General features: G+C 57.9%; 2 protein-coding genes across 13 annotated transcripts in view; one reads left to right on the top strand and one right to left on the bottom strand.

The window, feature by feature from the left end:
- TIMM10B (translocase of inner mitochondrial membrane 10B) overlaps positions 1-26,587 on the bottom strand; it is a 236,887-nt gene that overhangs the window by 39,678 nt on the left and 170,622 nt on the right. The gene's annotated exons all lie outside the window — the stretch shown is intronic.
- On the top strand, positions 1,118-25,210 carry TRIM3 (tripartite motif containing 3). Of its 12 annotated transcripts, XM_083736489.1 has the most exons (13): positions 1,118-1,134; positions 3,625-3,700; positions 8,808-8,995; positions 12,936-13,179; positions 14,799-14,950; positions 15,055-15,235; positions 16,986-17,709; positions 19,661-19,764; positions 19,858-20,025; positions 20,574-20,754; positions 22,044-22,114; positions 23,202-23,342; positions 23,774-24,275. In XM_083736489.1, the coding sequence occupies exons 3-13, from the start codon at positions 8,865-8,867 to the stop codon at positions 23,924-23,926; spliced, it is 2,250 nt and encodes a 749-aa protein (XP_083592615.1). In that variant the 5' UTR covers positions 1,118-1,134; positions 3,625-3,700; positions 8,808-8,864; the 3' UTR covers positions 23,927-24,275. The 12 variants fall into 12 exon arrangements, with proteins under 12 accessions (XP_083592615.1, XP_083592617.1, XP_083592621.1 ...); XM_083736491.1 differs by lacking the exon at positions 1,118-1,134 and having other exon boundaries at positions 3,592-3,700; positions 20,574-20,742; positions 23,774-25,210; XM_083736495.1 differs by lacking the exons at positions 1,118-1,134; positions 3,625-3,700 and adding an exon at positions 7,904-8,002 and having other exon boundaries at positions 12,997-13,179; positions 23,774-25,210.

Here is a 26,587-nt window from a genome sequence, read left to right as displayed (position 1 = left end):
AGTGCTTTTTTTCTGGGGGGACATGAATACCACTAAACATTTTGTGAATCTAAGTTTGGCTTCATTGAGGGGCAGTATTTCAATATGAGTAGGAAAATGAGAGGACCCCTAAACATTTTCTTTAGAAAAAAGCACTGCCACCAAGGATGCAGAATGACCCCTGGGAGCCTTCCTTTCTGAGGGAGGCTGGTCTGCTGTGGAGCTTTCGACCCCATTCGGGGTTTCCTTCCTTCCGGACTCCTTCCTTTCCTGCTCCTACCTGACCAAATCTTCCCCCGATTCTTTCCCGGTCAGATTCCTGTTCCTGCCCTGGAATCCAGTTCCCCTTCCCAGCACACGGACTGCAGAATGGATCTCCTTGCTTTTAGCGCTCTTCTCCAGAGAGGCGTTGGTGAGGCTAGATCTGGGGACAAGAAACAGAACTCGGAGAGAGACCCTCGAACTCACCAGAGATGTGGCTGCAGGATGCAGAATGGGAGGGAAACGAGCCACGTTAATAGATTGGGGGGGGGGGGAGCATGAGAGCCCTTGAGGGAGAATCACAGAGTCGGAGGCAGACTCTCATCGCCTGGAGGGATGGAGGCTCCTTGAAGGAGAAAGAGCTCGGCTCCACCGGAGCCAACCGGTTGCGTTGCTGAGCCGCCCTGGCTCGCCAGAAATGTCCAGCCTCAACATGTCGGGGGGAAAAGAGCCGCTCCTGACGCTCACCTTTGGCCTTTACCTGCCGAGATGCTGCTCCGCTGAGCAGGGGCTTCTGCAGGCGGCAGGGGGCGCCACAAGCCCTCGGCGGCTCTGCTAGGCTTCCGAAATGCGCCGCCACGGGGCGCAGCGCGGGACCGCCTTCCGTCCAGGAGCGAGTCCGCGGTGCCGGTTCCTGCGGCCCCTGATACCTGCTCAGGTAGGACCTGGGCGAACCCGGAGTGACGTCGCCACCTTTTCTGGGCGAGGTCGCCCCGCTCTGCCTTTCATGCGCCGAGCAAAGCGGGAGGAAACTCCCGAGCAAAAGCGGAGCGAGCGGCGTCTCCCCGACGGCGGGGGCTGTTCCCGGGTCGCTCTCTTTGGGGCTGGACCCCGCGGGCTCCGCAGGACGCGGCGGCGGAGGACGGGCGGCATTTCTGTCCGGGACCTGCACAGGTGAGCAGTTCCCTGCGCGGCTTCTACAGGCGCCCCCGGGACCGCGGCGCCGGGAGGTCTTTCGGGCTCCGGAGGCGAGGAGGACCGCGGCGCTGACAGCCCCGTCGAGAGCCCGGAGCCGCTGCGAGGGGAGCGACCCGACGGGAGGCGGGGGCAACGGGTGGGCGGCCCTGGGCAGCGCCGAGGAAACCGCGGAACTCCCTCCCGCAGGAGGCGATGTGGGTCCCAACTTGGATGAGGCAAATTCATGGAGGCGCAGAGGGCTTTGGAAAGCCACTGGCCAGGATGGCTCGGCTCTGTCTCCCGTCCGAGGCAGCAGCAATGCAGGGCAGAGCAGGTGGAGAGAGATGCTCTTGCGCTCGGGTCCTGCTTGGCAGCCTCCCCGGGGGCACCCGGCAGGCCACTGGGCAGCCAGGGGACTGGACTAGACGGGCTCTTCCGAGGTTCTTAGGGAACCTCCAGCTCCAGAGGCAGTCTGTCTCGATCCCTAGGTTTTAAGGAGTATTTGGCCCCTGTGGACGAGGTAGGCCACTGGCCTGGCTCCGCAGTCTCTCCTCATGTTCTTATGGCAGAAGGGCGCACAAGGGCGCCCGGGGTATCCAGGGGGCCGGGGGATGCGGTGGAGCTCCTGTCTTCGGAGCTGCGCGCTTCTTGGCGGGAGGAGGGAGAACGACTTTCTGTCCCGACTCCCGAGCACAACAACAACCCAGATGAAAGAGGGGGCGGCGGCCGGGAAAGGGAGCTGGACCAGCCGGGCCGCATTCCTGCTCCCTTCTGCCCCGCCTGGGGGCCGCTTGGCCCGGGAACCGGAGGATCATGGGGGGCGGAGAGGCTGCGCGCGGGCGGCTCCTCCCTTGGTTGGCACGCGCGCGGGCGGGCGAGAGGAAAAACAGGCCTGCGGGGAGAGCCCCTCTCCCTCGACGGGGGTCCCTCTGGCCACCTGGATGCGCCCGTGCGAGGGGTAGGTGCCGGGCCCCCCACGGCGGCAAGGCGGGCGCTCGAAATCGGCCTACCTCGCAAGGTTGTTGCTGTATGGATGACCAAACAGAGCATGTCACAGAATCAAGGAATTGTATTCGGAGGGTCATGCCATCCAATCCGCTGCGATGCAGCAGGAATCTCCTAAACGTCTATTGCGCCTTCTTTGCCTCCCGCCTCCCCTGGGGCGCGCGAGCAGACTCGGCTGCCTCCACGCCCGAGCAAGGGCTGCCCTGGCCCGTCGCCGGACCCACGAGCGCCTCCCCTCGCCCCACGGGACCGAGTCCTGGCTCAGATTGCTCTCCAGACGCCTCTCGGCGGCGCCTGTCGGGGGTTCCGTTTGCGCCTAGGTCACACACCGCACCCCCAGTTCTTGACAGCCCAGCTGCCAAGCCACGCTCCCCGCCCCAAGTCGACCTCGTTTCGCGGGGGGCTCGCTGCCTGGCCGGCGGGCCGTGGAGCCACGGACTGAGCTAAGCGGCCTCGGGAGACGACCGGGAGAGAAGGGAGGCCGCCAAGCCAGGCGGGGCGGCGGCGGCGGCGTCTTTTCTGGCTGGCCTCCGAGGGCTGAGCGCCAGCGGAAAGGAGCGGACATCCCTGCCGTCACCGGCAGCAGCACCGCCTGCCTCTGAGCAGCTGCGTGGCTCCGGCTGAGCTGAGAGTAGGAGCGCCGGCAGCAGCAGACCACTCGCTCAGAGGCCGGGAAAGGCGGCCAAGGGCTGGTCCTGAGGGCTAGACTCCCAAGGCAGCGGGGCTGCATCCAGAGCGGTCTCCGAGCTGCTGCTGCTGTACAGCTGGAAGAGACCCCCCCAAGGGCCATCTAGTCTGCAATGCAGGAATCTCAACTAAAGCATGGCCATGGAGAGTTGGGGGGGGGGGCTTTCAAAGCATTAACAGCCTTGGCCCAGTATACCTGAAGGACCTTCTCCACCCCCACTGTTCAGCCTGGAAACTGAGGTCCAGCTCCAAGGGCTTTCTGGCGGTTCCCTCATTGTGAGAAGTGAGGTTACAGGGAACCAGGCAGAGGGCCTTCTCAGTGGTGGCACCCGCCCTGTGGAACGCCCTCCCACCAGATGTCAAGGAAATAAACAACTATCTGACTTTTAGAAGACATCTGAAGGCAGCCCTGCTTAGGGAAGTTTTTGATGTTTGATGTTTTCTTGTGTTTTTAATATTCTGTTGGAAGCCGCCCAGAGTGGCTGGGGAGGACCGGCCAGATGGTGCAGGGCATAAGCAATACATTTTTATTTTATTTTATTTATTTTATTTTTATTAGAACTCCATCCCAAGAAGGAGTTTGCACCCAGACACCTGCCCGCCCACCTCCCTTTGGGCATCTCCCTTCTCCCTGCCAGACTTTATTTGATTTTTTCTTCCGGGTGCCAGGAGATGCTGGATGACTGGAGGCCTGGCTCTGTTAGGGGTTGTTTTTTTGGGGGGGGGCTCCCTCTTCCCCCTGCTTTTATCCACTGAGTGATGCTACAGCCTCCTCCTCCCTTTGCTGCCTTTCAGGTGCCCAGCCCCACGGCTGTGGGGCAGAAGCCATGGGAGCCTTGATGCAGTGAGGACATGATCCTGCCATGGCACGGTAAGGCCGTGGGGAAGTGGGGCAGAGGATATTGTCGGAGGGGGGCACTCCTTGTGTAGCAACCAGGGAAGGGAAATGGCTGCAGCAGCCAGGCCTCTGAGTGTCCAGATAGGGGGCAGGGGCAGGGGGGTGGGTGTCTTGGCCTAGGGGGCTGGGCATGAGCTTGATCCAGTGGGTGAGTATTGCTGCCCCAATGATTGAGTGTTGCTGAGAGAGGGTGCAGCCTGGCCCTGCCCTTCCTGGGTCACCCCTGCCCTAGTGATGCCCCTTGAGCAGGAGGGAGGCTTTTTGAGAGGCTGTGATGAGGCCCCTGCCACCCACCAGGCTGGCTCCCTCCAGACCCAGAGAAGAGAGGCTCAGGTGTCTTCTGGGGGGTGTGTGTCTGTTATTGTTGTTTAGTTGTGTCGGACTCTTCGTGACCCCCTGGACCAGAGCACGCCAGGCACTCCTGTCCTCCACTGCCTCCCGCAGTTTGGTCAAACTCATGCTGGTAGCTTCGAGAATGCCATCCAACCATCTCATCCTCTGCCATCCCCTTCTCCTTGTGCCCTCCATCTTTCCCAACATCAGGGTCTTCTCCAGGGGGTCTTCTCTTCTCATGAGGTGGCCAAAGTATTGGAGCCTCAGTTTCACGATCTGTCCTTCCAGTGAGCACACAGGGCTGATTTCCTTAAGAATGGAGAGGTTTGATCTTCTTGCAGTCCATGGGACTCTCAAGAGTCTCCTCCAGCACCAGAATTCAAAAGCATCAATTCTTCGGCGATCAGCCTTCTTGATGGTCCAGCTTTCACTTCCATACAACACTACTGGGAAAAGCATAGTTTTAACTATACGGACATTTGTTGGCAAGGTGATGTCTCTGCTTTTTAAGATGTTGTCTAGGTTTGTCATTTCTTTTCTCCCAAGAAGCAGGCGTCTTTTAATTTTGTGGCTGCTGTCACCATCTGCAGTGATCATGGAGCCCAAGAAAGTAAAATCTCTCACTGCCTCCATTTCTTCCCCTTCTATTTGCCAGGAGGTGATGGGACCAGTGGCCATGATCTTCGTTTTTTTTTGATGTTGAGCTTCAGACAATATTTTTCGCTATCCTCTTTCACCCTCATTAAAAGGTTCTTTAATTCCTCCTCACTTTCTGCCATCATGGTTGTGTCATCTGCATATCTGAGGTTGTTGCTATTTCTTCCGGCAATCTTAATTCCGGCTTGGGATTCATTCAGCCCAGCCTTTCGCATGATGAATTCTGCATATAAGTTAAATAAGCAGGGAGACAATATACAGCCTTGTCGTATTCCTTTCCCAATTTTGAACCAATCAGTTGTTCCATATCCAGTTCTAACTGTAGCTTCTTGTCCCACATAGAGATTTCTCAGGAGACAGATGAGGTGATCTGGCACTTCCATTTCTTTAAGAACTTGCCATAGTTTGCTGTGGTTGACACAGTCAAAGGCTTTTGCATAGTCAATGAAGCAGAAGTAGATGTCTTTCTGGAACTCTCTAGTTTCTCCATAATCCAGCGCATGTTTGCAATTTTGTCTCTGGTTCCTCTGCTTCTTCAAAATCCAGCTTGCACTTCTGGGAGTTCTCGGTCCACATACTGCTTGAGCCTTCCTTGTAGAATTCTTCCTTGTAGAATTCTTGTAGAATTCTGGGGGTCTAGGGTCATAGAAGCATAGAATCTGAGAGCTGAGGGGGGGACCCAAAGGACCTCTAGTCCAACCCCTTGTGATGCAGGAATCGCAGCTGAAGCATCCATGGCAGAGCGGCAGTTAAAAAGGTAAAGGTAAAGGTACCCCTGCCCGTACGGGCCAGTCTTGCCAGACTCTGGGGTTGGTGCGCCCATCTCACTCAAGAGGCCGGGGGCCAGCGCTGTCCGGAGACACTTCCGGGTCACGTGGCCAGCGTGACATCGCTGCTCTGGCCAGAGCCAGAGCCGCACACAGAAACGCCGTTTACCTTCCCGCTGGTAAGCAGTCCCTATTTATCTACTTGCACCAAGGGGTGCTTTCGAACTGCTAGGTTGGCAGGCGCTGGGACCGAGCAGCGGGAGCGCACCCCGCCGCAGGGATTCGAACCGCCGACCTTTCGATTGGCAAGCTCTAGGCGCTGAGGTTTTACCCACAGCGCCACCTGCGTCCCTGAGCGGCAGTTACAGGGGGATAAAAAGCTTTCGACAAAGTCCCTCACCAAAGACTCCCGAGGAAGCTAAGCAGGCAAGGAGCAAAAGGAGAGGGCCAGTTGTGCATCTGGAACAGGTGAAGCCGCAGGAGCAGAAAGCAGGAAGACATGGAGAACTCTCTGAATGCAGAAAGTGGAGTCCCCCAAGCAGGGGCCCCAATGCCAGGGGGCTGTGAGTGCTTGGGCACCCACTATAATATAATTGTGGGAGCCAGGCACCCACAAAGTAAATAATAATAATAATAATAATAATAATAATAATAATAATAATAATATTGATACCCCGCCCATCTGGCAGAGAGAGAAGCAGTTCAGCTCCGTCCTACACAGCCCGCCAGCAAAGCAGCCTTTTCCGGGGAGTGGGGCTCAGACACAGACAGTCTCTCTGCCCCGCCCTGCAGAAAAGGGTTTCTCCCTGGCTGCAGAGAGGAGGAGGAAGAGTTGCTGCTGGGGACCCACAATCCCGAGATTGAGGTGACGCCCCAGACCCCATGGATCAGGATTGGGACTTGAGTTTTTCAGCTTGTTCATAAATGCTGGAGAGGCAGGAGTGAGCAGTGGGGGCCAAGTCTGCTGATGAAACCCAAATTGTTCAGAGTGGTTGAAACAAAAAGAGCTCCAAAAGGAGGCTCCAAACTGAGTGAATGGGAGGGGAAATGGCCAATGCATTTCCATGTGAATGTCTGTTGAGGCAAAAGACCTTAATTTTGCCTATATGCTCATTGGGTCTGAACTGGGAGCGTTTTTTGGAAAAGGTTCAGAAAAGGGCCCCCAAAATGATCCAGGGAGTCCAGCGACTTTGGAACTTTTTAGTTTAGCTGAAAGGCGAGGAAGACACAACATGGTGGATGCTTCTAAAATTATGTGAGGCCTGGGGAAAGTGAACAGAGAAATGTTTCTCTCCTTCCCTCCAAATACTTAAGGGAATCAAATGAAGCTCAGAAGTATTTATTCATGCAGCACATGGTTCAACTGTGGAACTCCCTTCCACAAGAGGCTGTGATGGCTGCCATCCTGGACGGCTTCAGCAATGCACAGATTCATGAGGGAGAGTTTTGTTGTGCATCAGCCCTCCTGGTGCTCTAAAATGCTCTTTAAGATCCTATTAGCAGCCAGATGTCTCCCTCCTTTGCGCTCATGACCTATTTGTGGCTTCATGGGAGCACCTGCTTAGCAAGTGTGGGGCACAGGATGTGGGGCCAGAGAGGCATCTGGTCTGATCCAGCAGACAGGCTCTCTTGACGTAGACTGGAGCTCGGAGTCACCTACTCAGCAGATTCAGGAAAGAGAACAGAAGACTGGATTCAGGAGCCCGGGATCTGGTAGACTTCCTGGGCATCTGGAGGCTTTAAAGAGGGGGGGGGGTGAGTCTGGATCCGGCCCTTCCTAGGGGCCCCTGCTGCCCTGAGCTCCAAGGGGTGGCTCCCCGCGGGGTTGACCTTCCTAAAGGATGCGCCGGGGGGGGGGGGGGCGGGACACGAGGACCCTTCCTGGTGCGAAGAAGCCCCCTCCCCCTCCTGCCACTCCCCTGCAGCATCCTCCGCGGGTACCGAGATGCAGTTCCCATGACAACCACCATCGCTCCCTCTTGGCCTCCCCCTCGCGGGCCGGGCCCTTCCCTCGCCGCCCGCTGCCTGGCCTCGCCCGCCGGGGCTTGGGGGGCGGGCTCGACGCCCCCCACCCCACCGGCCCCGCTTCCCCGCGCTCCGGCACTGCGGAGGAGCCGCCGCAGCTCGGCAGCGGGCTCGGCAGCGCGGCGGGCGCGACCATTGGCGCGCCGGGAGGGGGGCGCGGAGGCGGGGCACCCCCTTGCTCCCGGGGCCGGGGGCTGGCGCCGGCCAGGGCGGAGGCGGAGGGGCTGGAGGCCAGCAGGCAGCGGGGGCTCCGCGGGGCTCCGGCGGCCAGCCAGAAAGCGCCGCTCTCGCCCGGCCACCCCCGCCCGGCGCTGGCAGTGGTACGCTCCGGCCGCCGAGGGGATGCGCTGAGCCAGCCCAGCCCAGCCCGAGCGGGAGCCGCGGGTGCAGCATCCCGGGCCTCGCCCCGCCGCCGACATCCCCGGGTGATGGGGGCGCAGGAGGCGGCCGGCCCCTCCCGCTGAGCGCCCCCTCCGCCGGAGCAGCCCGCCCGGTGAGTGATGGGGCCGGGACGCGGTCGGGGGGCGCCCCTCCCCGGGCTGGCACGGGAGGAGGGCGCCTCGAGGGGGGGGCGCGCCGGCGGATGCCTCTGCAGCCCCTCCCCACCCCCACCCGGCAGCGGCGGGGAGGCGCCCTTTGGCCCCGGCCCAGCCTGCGGGGGGGGGGGAGGGAGGGGCGGGCTGGGCTGGGCGAGCGCCCTCCTCCTCCTCCTCCTCCGCCTCCGCCTCCCGGCCCAGCGGTCTGGCACACCGCTGCCTGGCCGGGCCGCCCTTCCAGGGGAAGGGGAGGAGCCGCCGCCCGCCCGCCCGCCCGCCCGCCCGCCGCTCCGTCCCTCCTGCCAGACCCGGAAGGTGCCCCGGGCCGCCGCGCCATGGCCGGAAGGCTGGCGGGGGGCTCCGGAGAGGCGGGCCCCGAGGGCGCCCCCGCCGCCCGCAGAAGCTGGGTGAGCGCGCCCGGCGGCGGGCCGAGCGGGAGGCTGGCGCGGGCCGGGCAGCGGGGGAGGGGGGGCTCGGCGGGCCAGGTGGGGATGCTGCCGCCCCCTCCCCTCCCCTCCTCTCCCGCGGCATCTCCGCCAGCGTGGCTGCTGCTGGGGGGTGGGGCCCTCCTCCGCCTCCCCCAGGATCCGGGGCTGAGCTGCAGCTGGGATGGGGAGGGGGGTGTCCTGGGAGTCCCCGGCCCTGCAGGAGAGGGAAATTGGGGGGGACCCCGCCCTCCTTCCTGCACCCCGGGATTCTAGGGGTGTCGGGTGCGCGCCTGTGACCGTCGAGGGTCACCCCTTGCCTGTCCCTCCTTGGCAGGCCATCCGCAAAGAAGGAGGAGGAGGGTGCCAGTGGGGCGCCCCCCCGGCCGTCGCCATGGCGAAGCGGGAGTCCAGCTCTAGCCCGGTGGTGCGGCAGATCGACAAGCAGTTCCTAGTGTGCAGCATCTGCCTGGACCGCTACCACAACCCCAAGGTGCTCCCCTGCCTGCACACCTTCTGCGAAAGGTGAGAGACGCCCCCCCTCGCCGACGCCTGGCCCGGAGGGGGCGCCCCAGCTCGGCTGCTGCTGCTGCTGCCGCCGCCACCGCGGCGCCTCGGGATCGAGCTCCCTGCGGAGACTGCAGTGATGCGCCTTCCACGGCTGAGCCCGGCAGGCCTCGGGAAGGCTGCTTTTTTTTGGGGGGGGGACTTTGGGGCTCTGTTTCCCTTGGGTGTGGGTGGAGGAGGCATCGGCTGGGTCGAGATTCCCTCCCTCCTGGGAGCAGGGAGCCTCTTGCGGAGCCCCTCCCTTCCCTCATGAGGACTAGAAGAGTTGTGCGGTTTGGCATCAGGAGTTGTGTCTGCAAGGCTTTAATCCTGGGCAGAAGTGGCTTTGGCTCTTTGCACCGCAGCCTTTGTCTTGCCTTCTGCCTCCTCTTGGAGACCAGGCAGAGGCTCCTGTGCCCTGGCATCCATTTGCCCCCCTGGGCCTGATCCAGATGCAGGGCATTTCTTAGGTTCTCAAGGCCTCTTTATAAATTTCAGAAATGGTGAATGTATTTTAAGTGGTTGAGGGAGGTCCAAATGTCTTTTCTTAAAACAATGCGTCAGCTAAAGAATGTTGGGTGTAATTGAAAGAGAAGTTTCTGGCGGGGCAGCCAGGCCAGCTGGTTACAGCAGAAGCATCTTGTGGCACCTGAAAGATTGGCACATTGATTGTGGCACAATCTGTCATGGACTGCAGTCAGATGCATGGAGCCTTATCCTGACTTCCTGGTGCACCGATGATTGGTTTTGGCTGTGGGGGAACTGAGAAAAGTGAGATCAGAGGGAACTGAAACACAGAAAGCTACAGGGAGTGGCAGTTTCATGGTTAACTGTGGCAATTCATAAAGCAGGTGTTGATAATGCAGACATTCTGGCATTGGGAAGCCACTTAGCATATATAATGTGCTACACAGTCATTCAGCTTTCGGATATCTGGCCACTCAGCAGTTTCATCTCGCAGCCTTGAATGAGCTTCATAAGCTCATTTGCAGAGTGTCCTGGGATGTCCCTCCAGCCCCTGGCAGACTTGCGCCCCTTGATCCTTCTTCCTGCTGGCCTTATGTGGGGCGAAGGAAGGAAGGAGGGCAGCAGCGGCATCTGTCACATGGGGAGATGAGGCGGGGGGGGGGGAGGAGGGATGTGCCCCGGGCGTTTTGAGCAGTGGTGGGGCAGATGCAGCCCCCATCTGGGTGGCTGCTGCTCCTGAGGAACTCTGTCAGGTGGCCTGGGAGCAGGTCCAGCCTTGCAAGAGGGACTTTGGGTCCCCAGCCAGGATGGGCTGCCCGGGACTGCAAGGGACGGGGTGTGTGTGTCGTTTTCTGGGTCTGTCCTGGAGCACGTTGTTTCTGGGGACCAGCCTCTCAATTGCAGCGCAGTCTGACAGACACCTTTCTGTTTTGCTCTGGGGAAGGACAGAGGCCAGGAAGCGCCTCCTTTTTCTTTTTTATAAAAAAATAGCTTTTTATTGAAAGGTATTACATTAGCAAATCCTAACTTAAAGGCACACACCATTCACATATCAGCATATACCACATGGCTGCAATATAGTGGTATGCTTGCAGGATCCTTCCTCGCTGCTTCTGGCCACTCCCCCTGCTGAGTTGGCATTGTTATTGTATTTTTAATATTTTGTTGGAAGCTGCCCAGAGTGGCTGGAGAAACCCAGCCAGATGGGCAGGGTATAAATAATAAATTATTATAATTGTAATAATTATCCAGTTGCAGAGAATGCTGGACCCTCTGCCGGGATTTGCCTGAGTGGCTCTTGGATCCCTTGGAACAATGCTCTTGGCCTTTTCTGCTGCTGCATCACGGCAGGGCTCACAGCTGGATCTTTCCTCACTGGGACTTCTGAGCTGGGCCACCAGGGCAGTGGGCTACCAGTGATGCTGTGGGGACCCTCTTAAAAACCCCTTCATGCCAGGACCACTCTGGGCTCCACCTTCTGTCTCTAGCCTAGGCTTCCTCAACCCCGGCCCTCCAGATGTTTTAAGACTACAGTTCCCACCATGACTGACCACAGGTCCTGCTAGCTAGGGATCATGGGAGTTGTAGGCCAGAAACATCTGGAGGGCCGAGGTTGAGGAAGCTGCTCTAGTAGCTTGTGAGCAGTTTCCTGCAGACTCGGAAGGACACGCCCTAATCTGGCACCACAGAGGATCGGGCCCAGAGCTCTGGTGCTGACTCAGGGACCTTCCTCAGTGGGAACAAAGGAAGGGCAGGGAGGGGCTCATGGGCACCACACCCCCTGGCAAAACAGTCCTGGGTCATGCGCAGGTTCCTGGCGTTGGGAAATGGCTTCAGAGTCAGAAGTCTCTGGGCTGCAAGCTCTTCTAGCCTGGCGCTGGCCATTAGACTGGCAGCCATGCCCAGCTTGGCCCTGGCAGAGTGGCCCCCTTGGCACTGGGCCCCCTTCCTTGCAGGGGTTTCTAGAGGGGGCAGCAGCCTTCCTGGCCTTGGTTGTCCTGGGGGGGGGGGGGGAGAGTCAGCCCTGCTGGTTCTGTCTTCTTTACACATTCACAGTCTGTCGCCTGCCCCCCTCTTCACCTCGTTTGCTAGCCAGGCTGGGGACAGGCGTTGGCAGGAAGCAAGCAGACACTATATTTGTAGTCTGTAAATAGGCCAGGAAGCCAAATGCCAGCCCAGGTCAAGGAGGCCTGGAGTTCGCCCTCTGAGCAGAGTGGCAGATTGGGGGCTGGGGGGGGGGAGGATGGTGCCCTGGTACAGTCGGGGGTGGGCCCTGGGGGGAAGGGGGGGGAGATGAGCTTCCTGAATTTCCTGAGTGTGTCAGACGTGCCAGGCAGAAGGGTCAGGGGGAGGCTCTTGGGGGGGGGGGTAGTTGCCAACTCCCCTGGCAGAGGTCAAGGGGGGCTGATTCCTGTGATCTTTCCATTTGCAGTGGGTCCTGGATTGGAGGCACTCTCTCTGAGTCTCCTGCCCCTTGAGCCTTCAGGGAGGGGGGGCTACGCGGACGGAGGAGAATGGCCCCTTGCGGCTGCAGGGGCAGAGCGTGTGCCAGGGCTCTCTGGGGAGAGGTTGGCTTCGCCCGTCCTGAGCCAACGTGGGGCTGGCTCCCTTCCAGCATTGTGCTCAGATCTGGGAAGCCGCTGCCGGGTGGGGACGGAGAGGGCCCAGATCTTCTGACCTTGCAGATGGTCCTGCCTCCCGCCCAAGGGCTGACCTCACTGGGGGGCAGGTTGGGGGGAGTCAGTGGCTCAGGTGTGTGTGTGGGGGGGGGTAAACCAAGGGCAGGAGGGATCTGGAGAGAGAGAAGGTGTTTCTGGGAGAGGAGCCAGGAAAGGGGGGCCGGTGCTGTGCCACCCCCAGGCTGCTTGGGGTGGGGTGGGGGGCTGCAGGCGCAGAGTGGCCGCCTGGCTCTGCTTGGGGTGGGAGGGTCAGGGAGGAAACCCCAAGTTGGCCTGGAAGATCTTGGGGGTGGGTCGTGCTCCTGGAAGTCAGTGGGGAGAGACCTTGAGCAAAGCTGCCCCCCAACAGACCCCCCTGCAGCTTAAGTCCCAGGAGGCTTGCTGGGTGCAGAATTGTAGTGCTGGAAGGGGGCCCCCAAGGATCATCAAGTCCAACCCCTGGCCATGCAGGAATGGGGGAAAGAGGTGTCTTCTTCTAGGGCAAGGCTGGCCTCCCTGGAGAGGGGCACAGGGCTGACTTGAAGAGGGACCCCCAGCCCCACAGACTGCAGTGGTCAGTCGCTCCTCAGCCCCACTCATTTTGTACCCACCCCCACCTGGGGCCATCTCACCTCTGTGTCTGTCTCCCCTCCCCCTCGCCTCTGCCCTTCCATCCCCCCCGCTTGCCACTCCCCCCCTGCTTCATCTCTGCCTCCGCCGCCTTCCTTGCCCCCCCCAGCAGTGGGCGCTTGGCCCCCTGACCCCCGTGTCTCGTCTTGCCTGCTCTGCCCCAGGTGTCTCCAGAACTATATCCCGCCCCAGAGCCTGACCCTCTCCTGCCCCGTCTGCCGCCAGACCTCCATCCTGCCCGAGAAGGGGGTGGCCGCCCTGCAGAACAACTTCTTCATCACCAACCTCATGGAGGTGCTGCAGCGCCAGCCCGACAGCGCCAGCCACGAAGACGCGGCCGCCGCCATGCTGGACTCGGTCAGCGCCGTGCCGGGGAAGCCTCTCTCCTGCCCCAACCACGAGGGGAAGGTGGGTCCTGTGCTGGCAGGGGGGCGGGAGCCCCAGGGGGTGCAGGCGGGGGACCCCGCTGCCTCCCTGCCCCTCTCCTGGCTCTTTCCCCTTCCTGGCCTGCTGGGCCCCTCCAGGCTCGCTTCACCAGGGAGGGGCGCCTGGGACCCCTCCGCAGGCCGAGCGGAGGCTCCTCCTCCTCTGCGGAGCTCCCCCCCCCCCGAGTCAGGAGGGAGGGGCCTGCCCTGGCACTGGCTCCAGGGGGCTGGGCTTGGGTTGGTGGGGGAATGAGCCGACCCCTCACTGCATCTGAAACTAACTGGGTGCCAGTCACATTATGCGACAGGTAACCAGCGAGGAAGTCGCAATGTTTTGTCACCAGGTTTGGCGACTACCATTTCCATCTGGCTGGCTGGCATTGCTGCCATGCCACACCAGTCAGCTGGCTTGTGGGGCAGCATGGCACCCAAAGAAACTCGTCTTTTGATGCCATGCTGCTGTGCGGATCAGCTAATCTGCAGGGCAGCGCAGCACCTCAAGGTGCTCCTTCTGTTCTGATCTGCCCGAGGTTCACTTGGCTTGTGGAGCACCAAAACAGACACATCCTTTGGTGGGAGCCAACTGATTCGTGCAGCGCCCTTTATATAGAACTTTAAAAAAAATGTTTAGGCTTTCATTTATAAAAAACCCCAGAAGCTTTTCTCCTCAGAATTACAGGACCAGACATTCCTAGGAATGTAAGAGAAATTTTTCTATATGCCACTGTCGCTGTGAGAATCCTAACAGGGACGAATTGGAAAAGTGATAAAATCTCTACCAGGTCAGAATGGTTACAAAAATTAGTTGAATATGCAGAGCTAGCCAAATTAACCGAAATAAGGAAAGATAATTCAAAAAAAGTACTTATTGCAAAATGGGAAGTTTTCAAAACATATCTTAAGAATAGTTGTTGCAGTGTGAACTTGGTCGCTGCCTTCGAATTACTTCTGTAGCTGTACTAAGTAAGAAACAAGGACACAGGAGAAATACTGTATTCTTTTTGCTCTATAAGATGCACCAGACCACAAGATGCACCTAGTTTTTGGAGGAGGAAAACAAGAAAAAAAATATTCTGAATCTCAGAAGCCAGAACAGCAAGAGGGATCGCTGCACAGCGAAAGCAGCAATCCCTCTTCCTGTTCTGGCTTCTGGGATAGCTGCGCAGCCTGCATTCACTCCATAAGACGCACACACATTTCCCCTTACGTTTTAGGAGGGAAAAAGTGAGTCTTATAGAGCAAAAAATACGGTAATACTTTATTATAAAATGATTGGATAGGTTTATGCAGTAAGTTAGTAAATATTAAATGAAGTATGGAGACGATGGGAAGTTAGATGTACCTTAAGAAGATTTATTGCCAGAACATAGGAGCTTATTTTTTGTTAATTTTGCATTTCTTGTAACAAATGATGTAAATGTATGGTTGTTGTTTTTTTGCATAATAAAACATATTTTTTAAAAAACTGATTTGTGCAGTGGCCACTTTGCAAATCAGCAGATCAGTGGGGCGCCTGGGCATTCCTCTGCGGGGCCTGAAACCCAGGTTTTCTGCCCCAGTTTCTAACACCTCCCTCTGCCTCTCTCTCCCTCCCCCCGCCAGATGATGGAGTACTACTGCGAGTCGTGCGAGACGGCCATGTGCCACGAGTGCACGGTGGGGGAGCACCGGGAGCACGTGACGGTGCCGCTGCGGGACGTGGTGGAGCAGCACAAGGCCTCCCTGCGCCAGCAGCTGGACGCCATCAAGAGCCGGTACCGCCCTGGGCGGGGCGGGGTGGGGGTGGCGCTGGCCAGGAGGAGCTGGAGGGGGCACTTGCAGGCAGGGGCCGGACTGACCCCCCTTTCCCGCCCCCCAGCCTGCCTCAGTTGACCACGGCCATCGGGCTGGTCTCCGAGATCAGCCAGCAGCTGGTGGAGCGCAAGAACGATGCCGTGGCCGAGATCGGGAGCACCTTTGCTGAGCTAGAGAAGGCTCTGCACCAGCGGAAGGGGCTGCTGGTTCGGGACCTGGAGGCCCTGTGTGGAGCCAAGCAGAAGGTGAGCCTGGGCCGGGACAATGCTGCCCTGCGCTGAGCCCCAGCGCTCAGGAGGGTGGGCAAGAGCCTCTTCACGCAGCCTCCGTTTCCCAGAGATCTTCCCATGTGCTGTTTCAGAGACTCTGTCTTAAATCCCTGGAGGATGGGCATGGGGCAGTGGCTCTCTGCGCATGCCTAGAGGCCCTCTTCTCCAGTTGGCTTCTTCCAGGGGCCAGGCCTGGCTGAGATTCCCCCCGGGGCCCTGGTGACTTGGCCACAAGCGGCTCTTTGTGAGAGCTCAGGCAGAACGTAAATACGGGCTTCTGTAAACAATTGTTCTTTGGAACAATGAAGTGCGTCTCTGGGGCGCCAGCATCCAGCCCCACCCACCCCGGCTGCCTTTCCCCTCCCCGTTTTTGGCATGGGCCCCCAACTGGCCGGTGGCCAGCCCCTCCCTCGCTCTTAAACCTGCAGAGCGCATGGCTGGTTGGCCAAAGGGCAGATCATTCTGTGGGAGGCACGGCCCTGGGCGCTTTCTCTTGGCTACACTGGGGCTGAGCTGTGGGGCAGGTGCTGTGCCCCCCGGCAAGGCGGGCAGCGTTTGTGTCTGCCTCTTGCCCTGGGCAGCAAACCTGCCAAGCCAGTGATTGGGTATTTGTGATTCCCACCTTTTCCTCCAAGGAGCTCAAGGTCCATCGTTCTTCCCCTCCTCATGTAATCCCCACAATTGTGGGGTAGGTTAGGCTGGCCCCTCGGGGTCACCCAGCAAGTGACCCTCGTCTCTCCCAGGTCCTAGGCCACATGCAGTGTTGTGGCCCCCCATTTACGGGAGCCACTTGGGATGGGGGAAGCCTGAATCAGCCCCCCTGGAGGGAGGGAAGTGCTTGACGCAGCCACCTATTCTGCCACCTGCCATGCCCCCCCAACGCTGGCTCTTCCTTCTTGGGGGTTGGACTAGATGACACTTGGGTTCCCTCTCAAAGCTATGATTCTGAGTTTTTAAAGAGAGGTTAGATGCGTGCCTCCTCCCCGAGAGGTGCGGAGGGCGGCAACACGAGAACGGGGCCTTCTCTGCAGTGGCTCCCTGTCTGTGGGATGCTCTCCCCAGGAAAGGTCGCCTGGCGCCTTCATTACACACCTTTAGGCACCAGGCAAAAACGTTCCTTTTTAAGCTGCCCTACTCAACATCCTATACCCGTTAAAATATGGCTCTTTTGGGGGGGGGTGTTATTGGATTATTGTGTTTATTTTGATTTTATATATTGTGATTTTTTTGTGAACCGCTCTGAGACCTCCGGGTATAGAGCAATACAGTGGTACCTTGGTTTATGAACTTAATCCGTTCTGGAAGTCTGTTCTTAAACCAAGGCGCCCTTTCCCATGGCAGTGGGGGCCTCAATTTACAAATGAAACGCACTCAACAGGAAGTGGAACATGTTCTTATTCCAAGGCTAAGTTCACAAACCAAAACACCTACTTCTGGGTTTGCAGTGTTCTTAATCCAATTTGTTCATAAACGAAGGTGTTCTTAAACCAAGGCACCACTGTATATAAATTCAGTGAATGAATGAGTGAGTGAATGATTCTGCCAGGGACGGGGATGGACTTTGGGCTCCGTGTGGCCCTGAGCTGGATGTGCTGCCCGAAAAGCCACTCTGTCCAGGGATTCTGGAGCTGCAGTTCCTGCATTGTTGGGGGCTGGACTAGATGCCCCCTGGGGGTCCCTCCCAGCCCTGCTGTTCTCTGATCCCTCCCCTCTCCTCCCCTCTCAGGTGCTGCAGGCGCAGCTGGACACGCTCCGGCAGGGCCAGGAGAACATCCTGAGCAGCTGCAGCTTCACGGAGCAGGCCCTGGACCACGGCTCCGAGACGGAGGTCCTGCTGGTCAAGAAGCAGATGACGGAGCGGCTGAGCGAGCTGGCCGGCCGCGACTTCCCCGAGCAGCCGCACGAGAACGCCCAGGTGGACTACGTGGTGGAGACGGAGGGCGTGCGCAAGTCCATCCTCAACCTGGGCGTCCTGCTGACCACCAGCGCCATTGCCCACAAGACGGTGGCCACGGGGGAGGGCCTGCGCCACGCCGTGGTGGGCCAGGCTGCCTCGCTGACCGTCACCACCAAGGACAAGGACGGGGAGCTGGTGCGCAGCGGGAGCGCCTGCCTGCAGGCCGAGGCCACCGCCCCCGACGGCTCGGCCCTGAGTCACGAGGTGCTGGACAACAAGAACGGCACCTACGAGCTGCTCTACACGCCGCGCCACGAGGGAGACCACCTGCTCTCCATCCGCCTCTACGGGCAGCCCATCCGTGGGAGCCCCTTCCGCGTCAAGGCCGTCAAGGCCTCTGACGTGCCGCCCTCCCCGGACGACGTCAAGCGCCGCGTCAAGTCCCCCAGCAGCGGCCACATCCGCCAGAAGGCCGTGCGCCGCCCCTCCAGCATGTACAGCAGCGGCAAGAAGAAGGAGAACCCCATTGAGGACGAGCTCATCTTCCGCGTGGGTCAGTTGCCGGGGGGCTGGCCGGGCAGCGAGGGGCAGCGCATGGGGAGAGGCCCAAAGGGGGGCCCTAGAGTGGCGGGGGGAGCAGTCTTCCGCCCGGGTGCAGCGCCCAGCAGCTGCCTGCCCCCCCCCCGAATCACAAGGTCAGAGGCAGCAAGGCTCCAGAATCCCAGATTCTGAAAAGCGCAGCAGGGAAGAGTGTTGCTCCTGGGCCCGGATCCTGGTTGCCAGTTTCCCACCGTGAGCCACTGGTCTGCCACTGTGAGAACAGGATGCTGGCTCCTCTTAGCTTCTTATTTTATTTATTTATTACCTTGTTGCTGTTCAAAGAGATGCAAAAATACAAACCCCTTACAAAGTATCTTTTTATAACCTGCGGAAATAAATTAAAAGAGCTACTGAATCTATACAGTCATGCCTCGGGTGGCGTGATTTCGGGTTGCGCACCGAGCTGAACCCAGAAGTACCGGAACGTGTTACTTCCAGGTTTCAGTGCTTGCGCATGTGCAGAAGTGCTAACTCACACTTTGCACATGCGCAGAAGCGCGAATCACGACTACATGTGCGCAGACGCGACGCTGCAGGTTGCGAACATGCCTCCCGCATAGATCGCATCACAACCTGAGCGCCCACTGCATATAAAAAAGGCAGAAAATAAAAGACTGCAGGGCAGTTCATGCCATAAACATACAGCAGGAGAATACAAAGAAATGGAAACAAACCAACAACCCCAAACCCATTTTCAAGGCCACAACTTGGTCTTTACTGGCCCAAGGCCTGGTTATGGAGAAGCGTTTTTGCCTGGCGCCTGAAGCTGCGCAAAGAAAGCTCCAGGTGAGCCCACCTGGGGAGAGTATGCCTTGAACCCCTAAGTGACCTAGAGGACAGAGCACACCTTCTGTTTATTTTATTTTATTTATTGAATTTATATACCGACCTATACTCAGAGGTTTCAGGGCAGTTCACAGTATAAAAAATCCCCATCACCTCGGTTGAAGGTGCCATTTAGCTCCTAGCTTTCATATCTCAGTTTCTAACACTGGTTTTTGGACTCCCATCGGCTTCAACTAGTTTGGCTAATGCGAGTCCAACATACGGAGGAGGATGCCATTTTGGCTACTGCTGCTATAGGTAGTCTGTATTTTGGCAAAAACAATATTATTCCAACTAAATTCTACTTGGAGTAGACCTATTGAAATTAGAGGGCATGAGGCACTTGTTCCGTGGTTAGTCTTACTTCATTAGATGCCACCCAGTGGCTCAGAATGGCCTCCTTCAAATTTAGCTGCTAGCTATTCCATTTGTAACCCAAACTTTTCCCAGGAAGCTCAGCAATGAGGCTTCCCAACACTTGGCTGAGCCCAGGAGTCTAGCAGGACTGCATTCCTAAACAAGCTGATTGCACTGGGACTTGCTTATGACTAGAGACAGAGAAATCTGCCACTCTTGCTTCTGTAACTTCCTCATTTCTCCAAACTTTAAATGCAATTCTCTGCATTTCCTCAACAATTTGCAATTTATTTATTTTATTTTTTAAAGATCCTTATGAAAAATTCTCAGCCCTTTAAGTGAGAAACTTTCCTAATAAAAAAAGGAATATAAAATACAAAAGATATAATAAAAGCAAAAACATCCCAACCACCTTCTATGCCAGATGTGAGGCACCTCTGGACCACCAGGGGTGGTTGGACTCCAACTCCCATCAGCCCAAGCTGGCCAGGGATCATGGGAGTTGTAGTGCTGAAATTGGTCAATGCCATATTCCCGACACATTCCAACCAGCTGCGCACATGAACCTGATTTGTTTTCTTCCAGATCTTCCCCATTCCTTAGTTCTTATGGGGTGGGGAGAGCTCCTGGGCTGAGTGGGGGTGGCGTGGGGTGCCTGCTTCCTGGGGTGCTGCGTGAGATGTGGGGCTGCTTTTCACCCTGTGCCCCCCCCCCGGCTGCAGGGAGTCGTGGTCGGGAGAAGGGCGAGTTCACCAACCTGCAGGGCATCTCCACCTCCAGCAGCGGGCGCATCGTGGTGGCCGACAGCAATAACCAGTGTGTGCAGGTAGGGAGCCCCCCCCCCGCCCCTCCAAGGCCCCCTCGGGGAGAGCAGTGGGGCTGCCCCTCACGCCCCCTTTCTCTCTCCCGCCGGGCGCAGGTCTTCTCCAACGAGGGCCAGTTCCGCCTGCGCTTTGGGGTGCGGGGCCGCTCCCCAGGCCAGCTGCAGCGCCCCACCGGGGTCACCGTGGACCTCAACGGGGACATCATCATCGCCGACTACGACAATCGCTGGGTCAGCATCTTCTCCCCCGAGGGCAAGTTCAAGGTAAGGGAGGAGGCAGCAGGGGGGAGTTTCTGCTCCCTCCACCTGGGGGCCCCCTCAGTGGATCCAGGACATTCAGGGTGGGCTTGGGGTCCCATTGAAGACCTGGTGGTTACACTAACCCAACATCCCCACCGGGTCCTAAGGAGGGAGCTGCTGCACACCTGCCCAGGTAGGAGTCAGGTGGAAAGGGGACAGGTGACGTGATGGGGAATATGGCAGGAGGGCCAAAGTCTGTTTGTGCATTGGGGGAGACGCGCCAGAGCTGAAGGCTGAACCCCAAATCTGGACCCCATGTGTGTGGGGGGGTCACAGTTGGAGCCTTAGGCCAGCTCTGGCTCTCGGCTCAGTATGCCTGCCCTGGCTGGCAGCGTCTCTCCTGGACCTTCCCTTGTCCCCCGAAGATGCCACCCAGGGTGGAGGGGTTGAATGTGGGGCACCCAGTTCTGTCCCCTTGCCAGGTGGGCTCCTCTGTGACCTGACGGGCACCCACTGGGGACGGGGAGGGTGTTGGGCCCCCTGTTTATTTCTCCCTCTGATGCCGCCCCCAGACCAAAATCGGAGCCGGCCGCCTGATGGGCCCCAAGGGGGTGGCGGTGGACCGCAACGGCCACATCATTGTGGTGGACAACAAGGCCTGCTGCGTCTTCATCTTCCAGTCCAATGGGAAGCTGGTGACCAAGTTTGGCAGCCGCGGCACCTCGGAGCGCCAGTTTGCAGGTACCCTCGACGGTAATCCACGCCAGGTTCCCTGTTCTTACTGCATGCCTTGGGCTTCTGCCGGGGCCACGCGGGCTGGGGGCCCAGTGGGTGAGCGCTCTCTGCCGCCTGCCGGCCGGGGGTCCAGGGCTGCCCGGACCCCTTTGCCGTCCGGGGAGGGGGCTTTCCTGCGCTCTCTGCTCTCTCGCTGGCTTGGCTCCTTGGCCACGGACCTTGGGCTCCTTGTGGCCGGCAGGGGAGTGTCTTCCCTGCCACTAACCCTTCTGGCGGCTGGTGTGGTGACTAACATGCCTCTGCCCGTGTGCCCCCCCCGAAAGGAAGAGTTGGAAGGGACCCCCCAGTGATGCAGGAAGTACAGCCAAGGAATGCCTGACAGGTGGAAGCCCAACCTCTGGTATAAACCTCCAGAGAATCAGAATGGGAGAGCAGGAAGGGACCTCCAAAGGTCTTCCAGGCCAAGCCACTGCAATGCAGAAAGGCTGGTTTGGACAGTGGCATCTTAGTTCTCAATCAATCAATCAATAGCTGAACTGGGTTCCACACAGTCACAAAAGCAAAACCAAAAAGAGCCACAAAAACACAAATGGCAAAAACAGACAGATCTCAGCGGAACACTCAAAACGGAGCACATTCAGCTTCCAATTTTTTTTGCAAACCAGAACACTTACTTCCGGGTTTGCAATGTTTGGGTTCCAGGTTGTTTGAGTACCAAGGCCTTTGAGAACCAAGTGGGACCACTGTATATTCCTTCCTTCCTCCGAGAGAATTTCCTGTAAATAAAGACGCCCTCTTGTGACAAAACTGTCATCTGCTGAAAACCGAGCATTTGCCTCTCCAGCAAAAGGCATGTTTGGGTGCGATTTTGGTGGGAATGGAGTGTGAGGAGAAAGGATCAGGTCTCCCCAGGCCGACCCACGTGGCCTGGTCCTGATCCAGACGCTCTCAGGTGCAATAAAGCAGGTGGAGGAAGTCATAGAATCATAGCAGTGCAGAGGTGGAAGGGACCCCCAGGGCTCATCTAGTCCAGCCCCTTCAATGCAGGAATCGCAACTTACAACATCCCTGACAGACAGCTTGTCTCTTGAGGCCTCACTTTTCAGTGGGGGGGGGGTTCGGAGAGAGAGAGAGAGAGAGATCCACTGGGAATCCTGTTACCTTGTGGCCACATGGATTTGGCCCCATCTCTCCCGTGGGGTCTTCTCCTGACCCCCCAGCGCTGCCCCTCCTGACCCCTGACCCCCACAGCCCCCTCCTGGGGGTGGCAAGCAAGGTCTCCTTCCCTCTCCCTCTCCTCTCCTCAGGGCCGCACTTTGTCGCCGTCAACAACAAGAACGAGATCGTGGTGACCGACTTCCACAACCACTCCGTGAAGGTGAGCGAGAGTGGATCCCCGGTCGGATCCACCCCACGGGCGGGGAGGGGGCTGCCTGCCTCCTCTGCTAATGCACTTACGTCCAGCGTCCCCCACCCCCAGTTCCCTCAGTGGGGCTGGGAGGGGGCTGCACGTCAGGTCCCAAGGCCTCCTCTCTTGCCCATTTTGTCCAATTTTTTTGTTTTGCTTCAAGTGGCAAAATGCCCCGGGCTGGTCCTGGCGGTTGGGGGCTCAGTGGGGCCCCGAGGCATCTTCCCCAGTTCCCCCAGAGGGGCTCCCCCTGCCCTGTAGAGGGAACCGACTAGTTTTAATGTGAGGCATCAAAGGGACTTCCTGGTCGGCTTGGATTTGGGGGCCCAGTGAAGCGAAATAAAACAGCGGCTGTACTGAGGGGGCCAGAGGGGGATCCTCGGCCTTGAGAAAGTCTTGCAATGCTGCAAGACACAAACATCTTACTAAACTGGGCAGAGCCTTGTTCCTTTGGGTGCAGGGAAAATCCAGTGCCCAGTGTTTGGGGCAGACCAGACCCCTCAGCCTCTTTCCATGGGGGGAGGTCCTCCCCAAAGTCAGTCCCCAAAGGTGTCTCCTCTTAAAGCTGCAGGAAGACTCCTGCCTGCAATCCCACAGCGCTGCTGCCAGTCAGAGTAGAATGCACTGCAGTGGTACTTCAGGTTACGTTACCTTCGGGTGACGTAATTTCGGGTTGCGAACGCAGCAAACCCAGAAGTAGACATTTCCGGGTTTCGCCGCATGCGCAGAAGCGCTCCATCGTGCCACACGCTTGCACAGAAGCAGTGCCTCTGGATACAGACTTTTTGGGGTAAGTACAGACCCCCGGGACAAATTAAGTTTGTATCCGGAGGGTCCACTCTATAGCATGCCACCCCACTTCTGACACCAGTGTTGCACGTCATCCTGTTCGTCTCTTTGGGGGCAGAGGGGACTCAGTGCCCAATGTCTGGGGCAGGCCAGGCCAGGCCCTCCTTCCCCTCCCATCACACAGCCCAAGTGGAACAGTGGGGCAGGGAGGGCAGAGAGGCCGAAGGGGAGGGGCACTTGGCCAACCCTGTTCCTGCCCCCCCCCCAGGTGTACAGTGCTGACGGAGAGTTCCTCTTCAAGTTTGGCTCACACGGCGAGGGGAACGGGCAGTTCAACGCCCCAACGGGGGTCGCCGTGGACTCCAACGGGAACATCATTGTGGCCGACTGGGGCAACAGCCGGATCCAGGTACCGGGGGCCAGTGAAGGGAAGAGGAGGGAGGTGGGGGGGCCATGAGCCAGCCCGGTGGGTGGGTGTGGAATTGATTCTGAAGGAGAGAGACCTCAGAGCCCCAGGGGTCTTCACCTTCTGACCTCAAAGCAGTCCCACTCCAAGCCCAGGGGCTGCACTCTGCACATGCTCTGAAACCATCTTCTCTTGCCTTCAGCTGCTACCTAAAAATTTGCCTGGAGTCTCTTTCTTGAGCCACCTGGCAGTCAAATGATCGTAAGCTGATGGTAGAAGGGGAATGTCCCCCTTTGCAGCCCACTCCCCAATATCCCTAATTAAAACACCTGCATTTTCCCCCTTTGCAAAACTTTCCAGACCCCTTTGGCCAGGGTAAATGTTCTCCCCCCCCCCCCCCGGCCTCTCCTGACCCCCGGCTGCTCTCCTTCCAGGTCTTTGACAGCGCAGGCTCCTTCCTGTCCTACATCAACACCACGGCAGACCCCCTCTACGGGCCGCAGGGCTTGGCGCTGACGTCCGACGGCCACGTGGTTGTGGCTGACTCTGGCAACCACTGTTTCAAGGCCTACCGCTACCTGCAGTAGCCCCGGGGGGCAGGCTGGGCCCGGGAGGGGGCGTGGGGCTTCCCCCTCCTGCCCACCTGCTGGCCTTAAGGACGATGGGCTCGGGTGGGGGGCTGGACCCTCAACGGGGGGCCTGCCCCCCAGCGCTGGGCGGGGGCTCTGGCAGCTGAGTGTGACGGTGCCAATCGCTATCGAGGCAGCTATAGGTGCACTGAGGGGGGGGCTTGGGGGGAGGGAGCGTCGCCCGCTTGGCTTCTCCAAGGACTTTTTGGGGATGGGGGAGAACTCCCTTGGTGGGCACCACAGCAGCCGCTGCTTGCCGGCTTCAGAGGCTCTGGGCACCCCCTTGCCAACTATCCTGGGGGTCTGGGACCCCAAGAGCTGCCCCCTCCCTCGCCCTTGCTCTCTCCCCCGCCCCGGATTCTCTCTGCACTTTATCTCCAAGGCAGCCCCCTCCCCAGTTATCTGGCTCTTTGCAGGAGGGGACAATCGCCCCCCAGCCCGGCTGCAGGTGGGAGAGAGGAGAGGCTGTGGCCTTCTGGGCAGGCGGACGGGCAGGCGGCTCCCTTCCTCCCCTCCCGCAGGGGGTGGGCTAGATGGCCTTGGGGTGCCCTCCAACTCTACAATCCCACGATTCCTTTCTGGGTTCCAAAGCAAGGAAGAGGGGTGGCCTTCCTCCTCCAGGCAGGAGCTGCGGACCAGTTTCCCCCAGGCAGCAGGAAGAGGCATTGATTCAGGGCAGCTCAGCTGCAGGGGGTTGGGCTGGATGACCCCTGGGGGTCCCTTCCAACTCTACAATTCCCAGATAACCAGCGCCCTTGGCCAGCTTTGGGGTGGTGGCACCTTGGCCTGGCTGCTTATTCCCCCACACCTTTGCCCCGCTCCGCTATGGGGAGAATGCCTGATGGACACAGCCGCTCCCCCCACTGGCTCTCCTCCCAGGCTGAGATGCCCTCGATCTTCATGGGGGCAGCCCTTGCCCCCTTCTGGCCCTGCGCTGAGCAGCTGGTGCTTTCCCCTCGAGAGCCAGCCCCTCCCCACTCTGCCCCTCCCCAGAGGGGCTGCTTCTGGACCCAGGGAGCCTGCCCACCCCCAAGAGGCTTGTGGGGAGCCTTGGCCCGCCTGCTCCCCCCGGACCCGAACATGCTCCTGCCAATAGCCGCTCCAGCCCCTGGACAACCCCTGCCCCTCTGGACCTGACACAAGCACTCCTGTCTGCTGGGCTAGGACAAGGCAGCCCCATGCTCATGACAAAATGTATGTAAAAAATAAATAAATAAAATAAATAAAAGTATTCTGAAAGAACTACTGGGCCACTGTCTTCCTGCACAAGGGGGGGGGGGAGAGAGCTGGGCTGTTGGGGGCCACCTTGGAGCAGGGCTTGGGAGTCTCTGCCTGAAGCAACTCTTTTACATTTAAAATTTTACATTTTTATCATACTAACTGGAGCACTCACAGACCGGTGTTTCTCAATTGTTGGTGTTTATACTACATTTTTTTAATATTTGCCTTGAGACAGTCTTTAAACCTCTTTTGCTGACCACCAGCATTATGCTTTCCATTTTTAAGTTCGGAATAGAGTAGTTGCTCTGGAAGACAATTGCTCTGGAAGAATCATTGCTTCAACACTGGTGATCTTTGCTTCTTCCAGTACACTGATATGAAGAGTTTGGATTTGATATCCCGCCTTTCACTCCCCTTCAGGAGTCTCAAAGCGGCTAACATTCTCCTTTCCCTTCCTCCCCCACAACAAACACTCTGTGAGGTGAGTGGGGCTGAGAGACTTCAGAGAAGTGTGACTGGCCCAATGTCTTTTTTTTTTATTATTGAGTTTTCACATTTTATATAGACATAACAAACACACAAAGACACAGACAAACATGTACAATTTCAAATTCTTACTTTCATAACCCCATTCTCTGACTTCCCCGCATCCCCCCTTCATGCATCCTAGTTCCAATAGTTCAGCAAGTTCTTATCTCCTTTCTTTACAATATTATTATCATTTTTTTTAAAAAAACTTAGTTCTTCTTAATTATCCAATTTTAACTTACACAGATCCATTATAATCATTACATCCTTTCCAAAGGTCGACCTAAATTCCCTTCCAACAATTTCTCAATTATCATATTAGTTACTAAACATAATAACTAGACATAAAAATCATAACCTTATAAGAAAATTCTCACCCCCCCTCTTTCCAGGTTTCGATCCCCCAAAGAGGTGTCCATAATATCAGTTCTTAGCCTGGATTTCTCACGTCTGAGGCCTTCAAATCTCTATCGTGACTGGCCCAATGTCACCCAGCAGTTGCATGTGGAGGAGCAGAGACTCGAACCCGGTTCCCCAGATTACGAGACTACCACTCTTAACCACTACACCACACTGGCTCTCACACTGGATATTAGTTCGCCTGTCTTCCCAAGTGATGTGCAAATTTTTCGGAGACACCACTGATGGAATCTTTCGAGGAGTTGGAGATGGCCTTTATAAGTGGTCCATGTTTCACAAGCATATAGTAAGGTTGGCAGTACAATAGCTTTGCAAATGTAGCAGGAACCCCCCCCCCCCACCCCAATCATTCTGTTTCTATAAACTACACACTCACACACTACATACGCCCCATTTCTGTTATAAATTCATAGAAAATCAACCATACATCGGATTTGCACTGTTCCATTT

This window comes from Podarcis gaigeae, assembly GCF_964106915.1.
Source record: "Podarcis gaigeae genome assembly, chromosome: 4".
Taxonomy (NCBI): domain Eukaryota; kingdom Metazoa; phylum Chordata; class Lepidosauria; order Squamata; family Lacertidae; genus Podarcis; species Podarcis gaigeae.
This window is presented reverse-complemented; position numbering and strand designations above follow the sequence as displayed.

Bases quoted from the DNA above. Each gene is read 5' to 3' on its own strand.
- TRIM3 (XM_083736484.1), top strand. From the start codon at position 8,381: ATGGCCGGAAGGCTGGCGGGGGGCTCCGGAGAGGCGGGCCCCGAGGGC. The intron at 8,453-8,807 runs GTGAGCGCGCCC...CCTCCTTGGCAG, and splicing joins CCGCCGCCCGCAGAAGCTGG to GCCATCCGCAAAGAAGGAGG. The intron at 13,180-14,798 runs GTGGGTCCTGTG...TCCCCCCGCCAG, and splicing joins GCCCCAACCACGAGGGGAAG to ATGATGGAGTACTACTGCGA.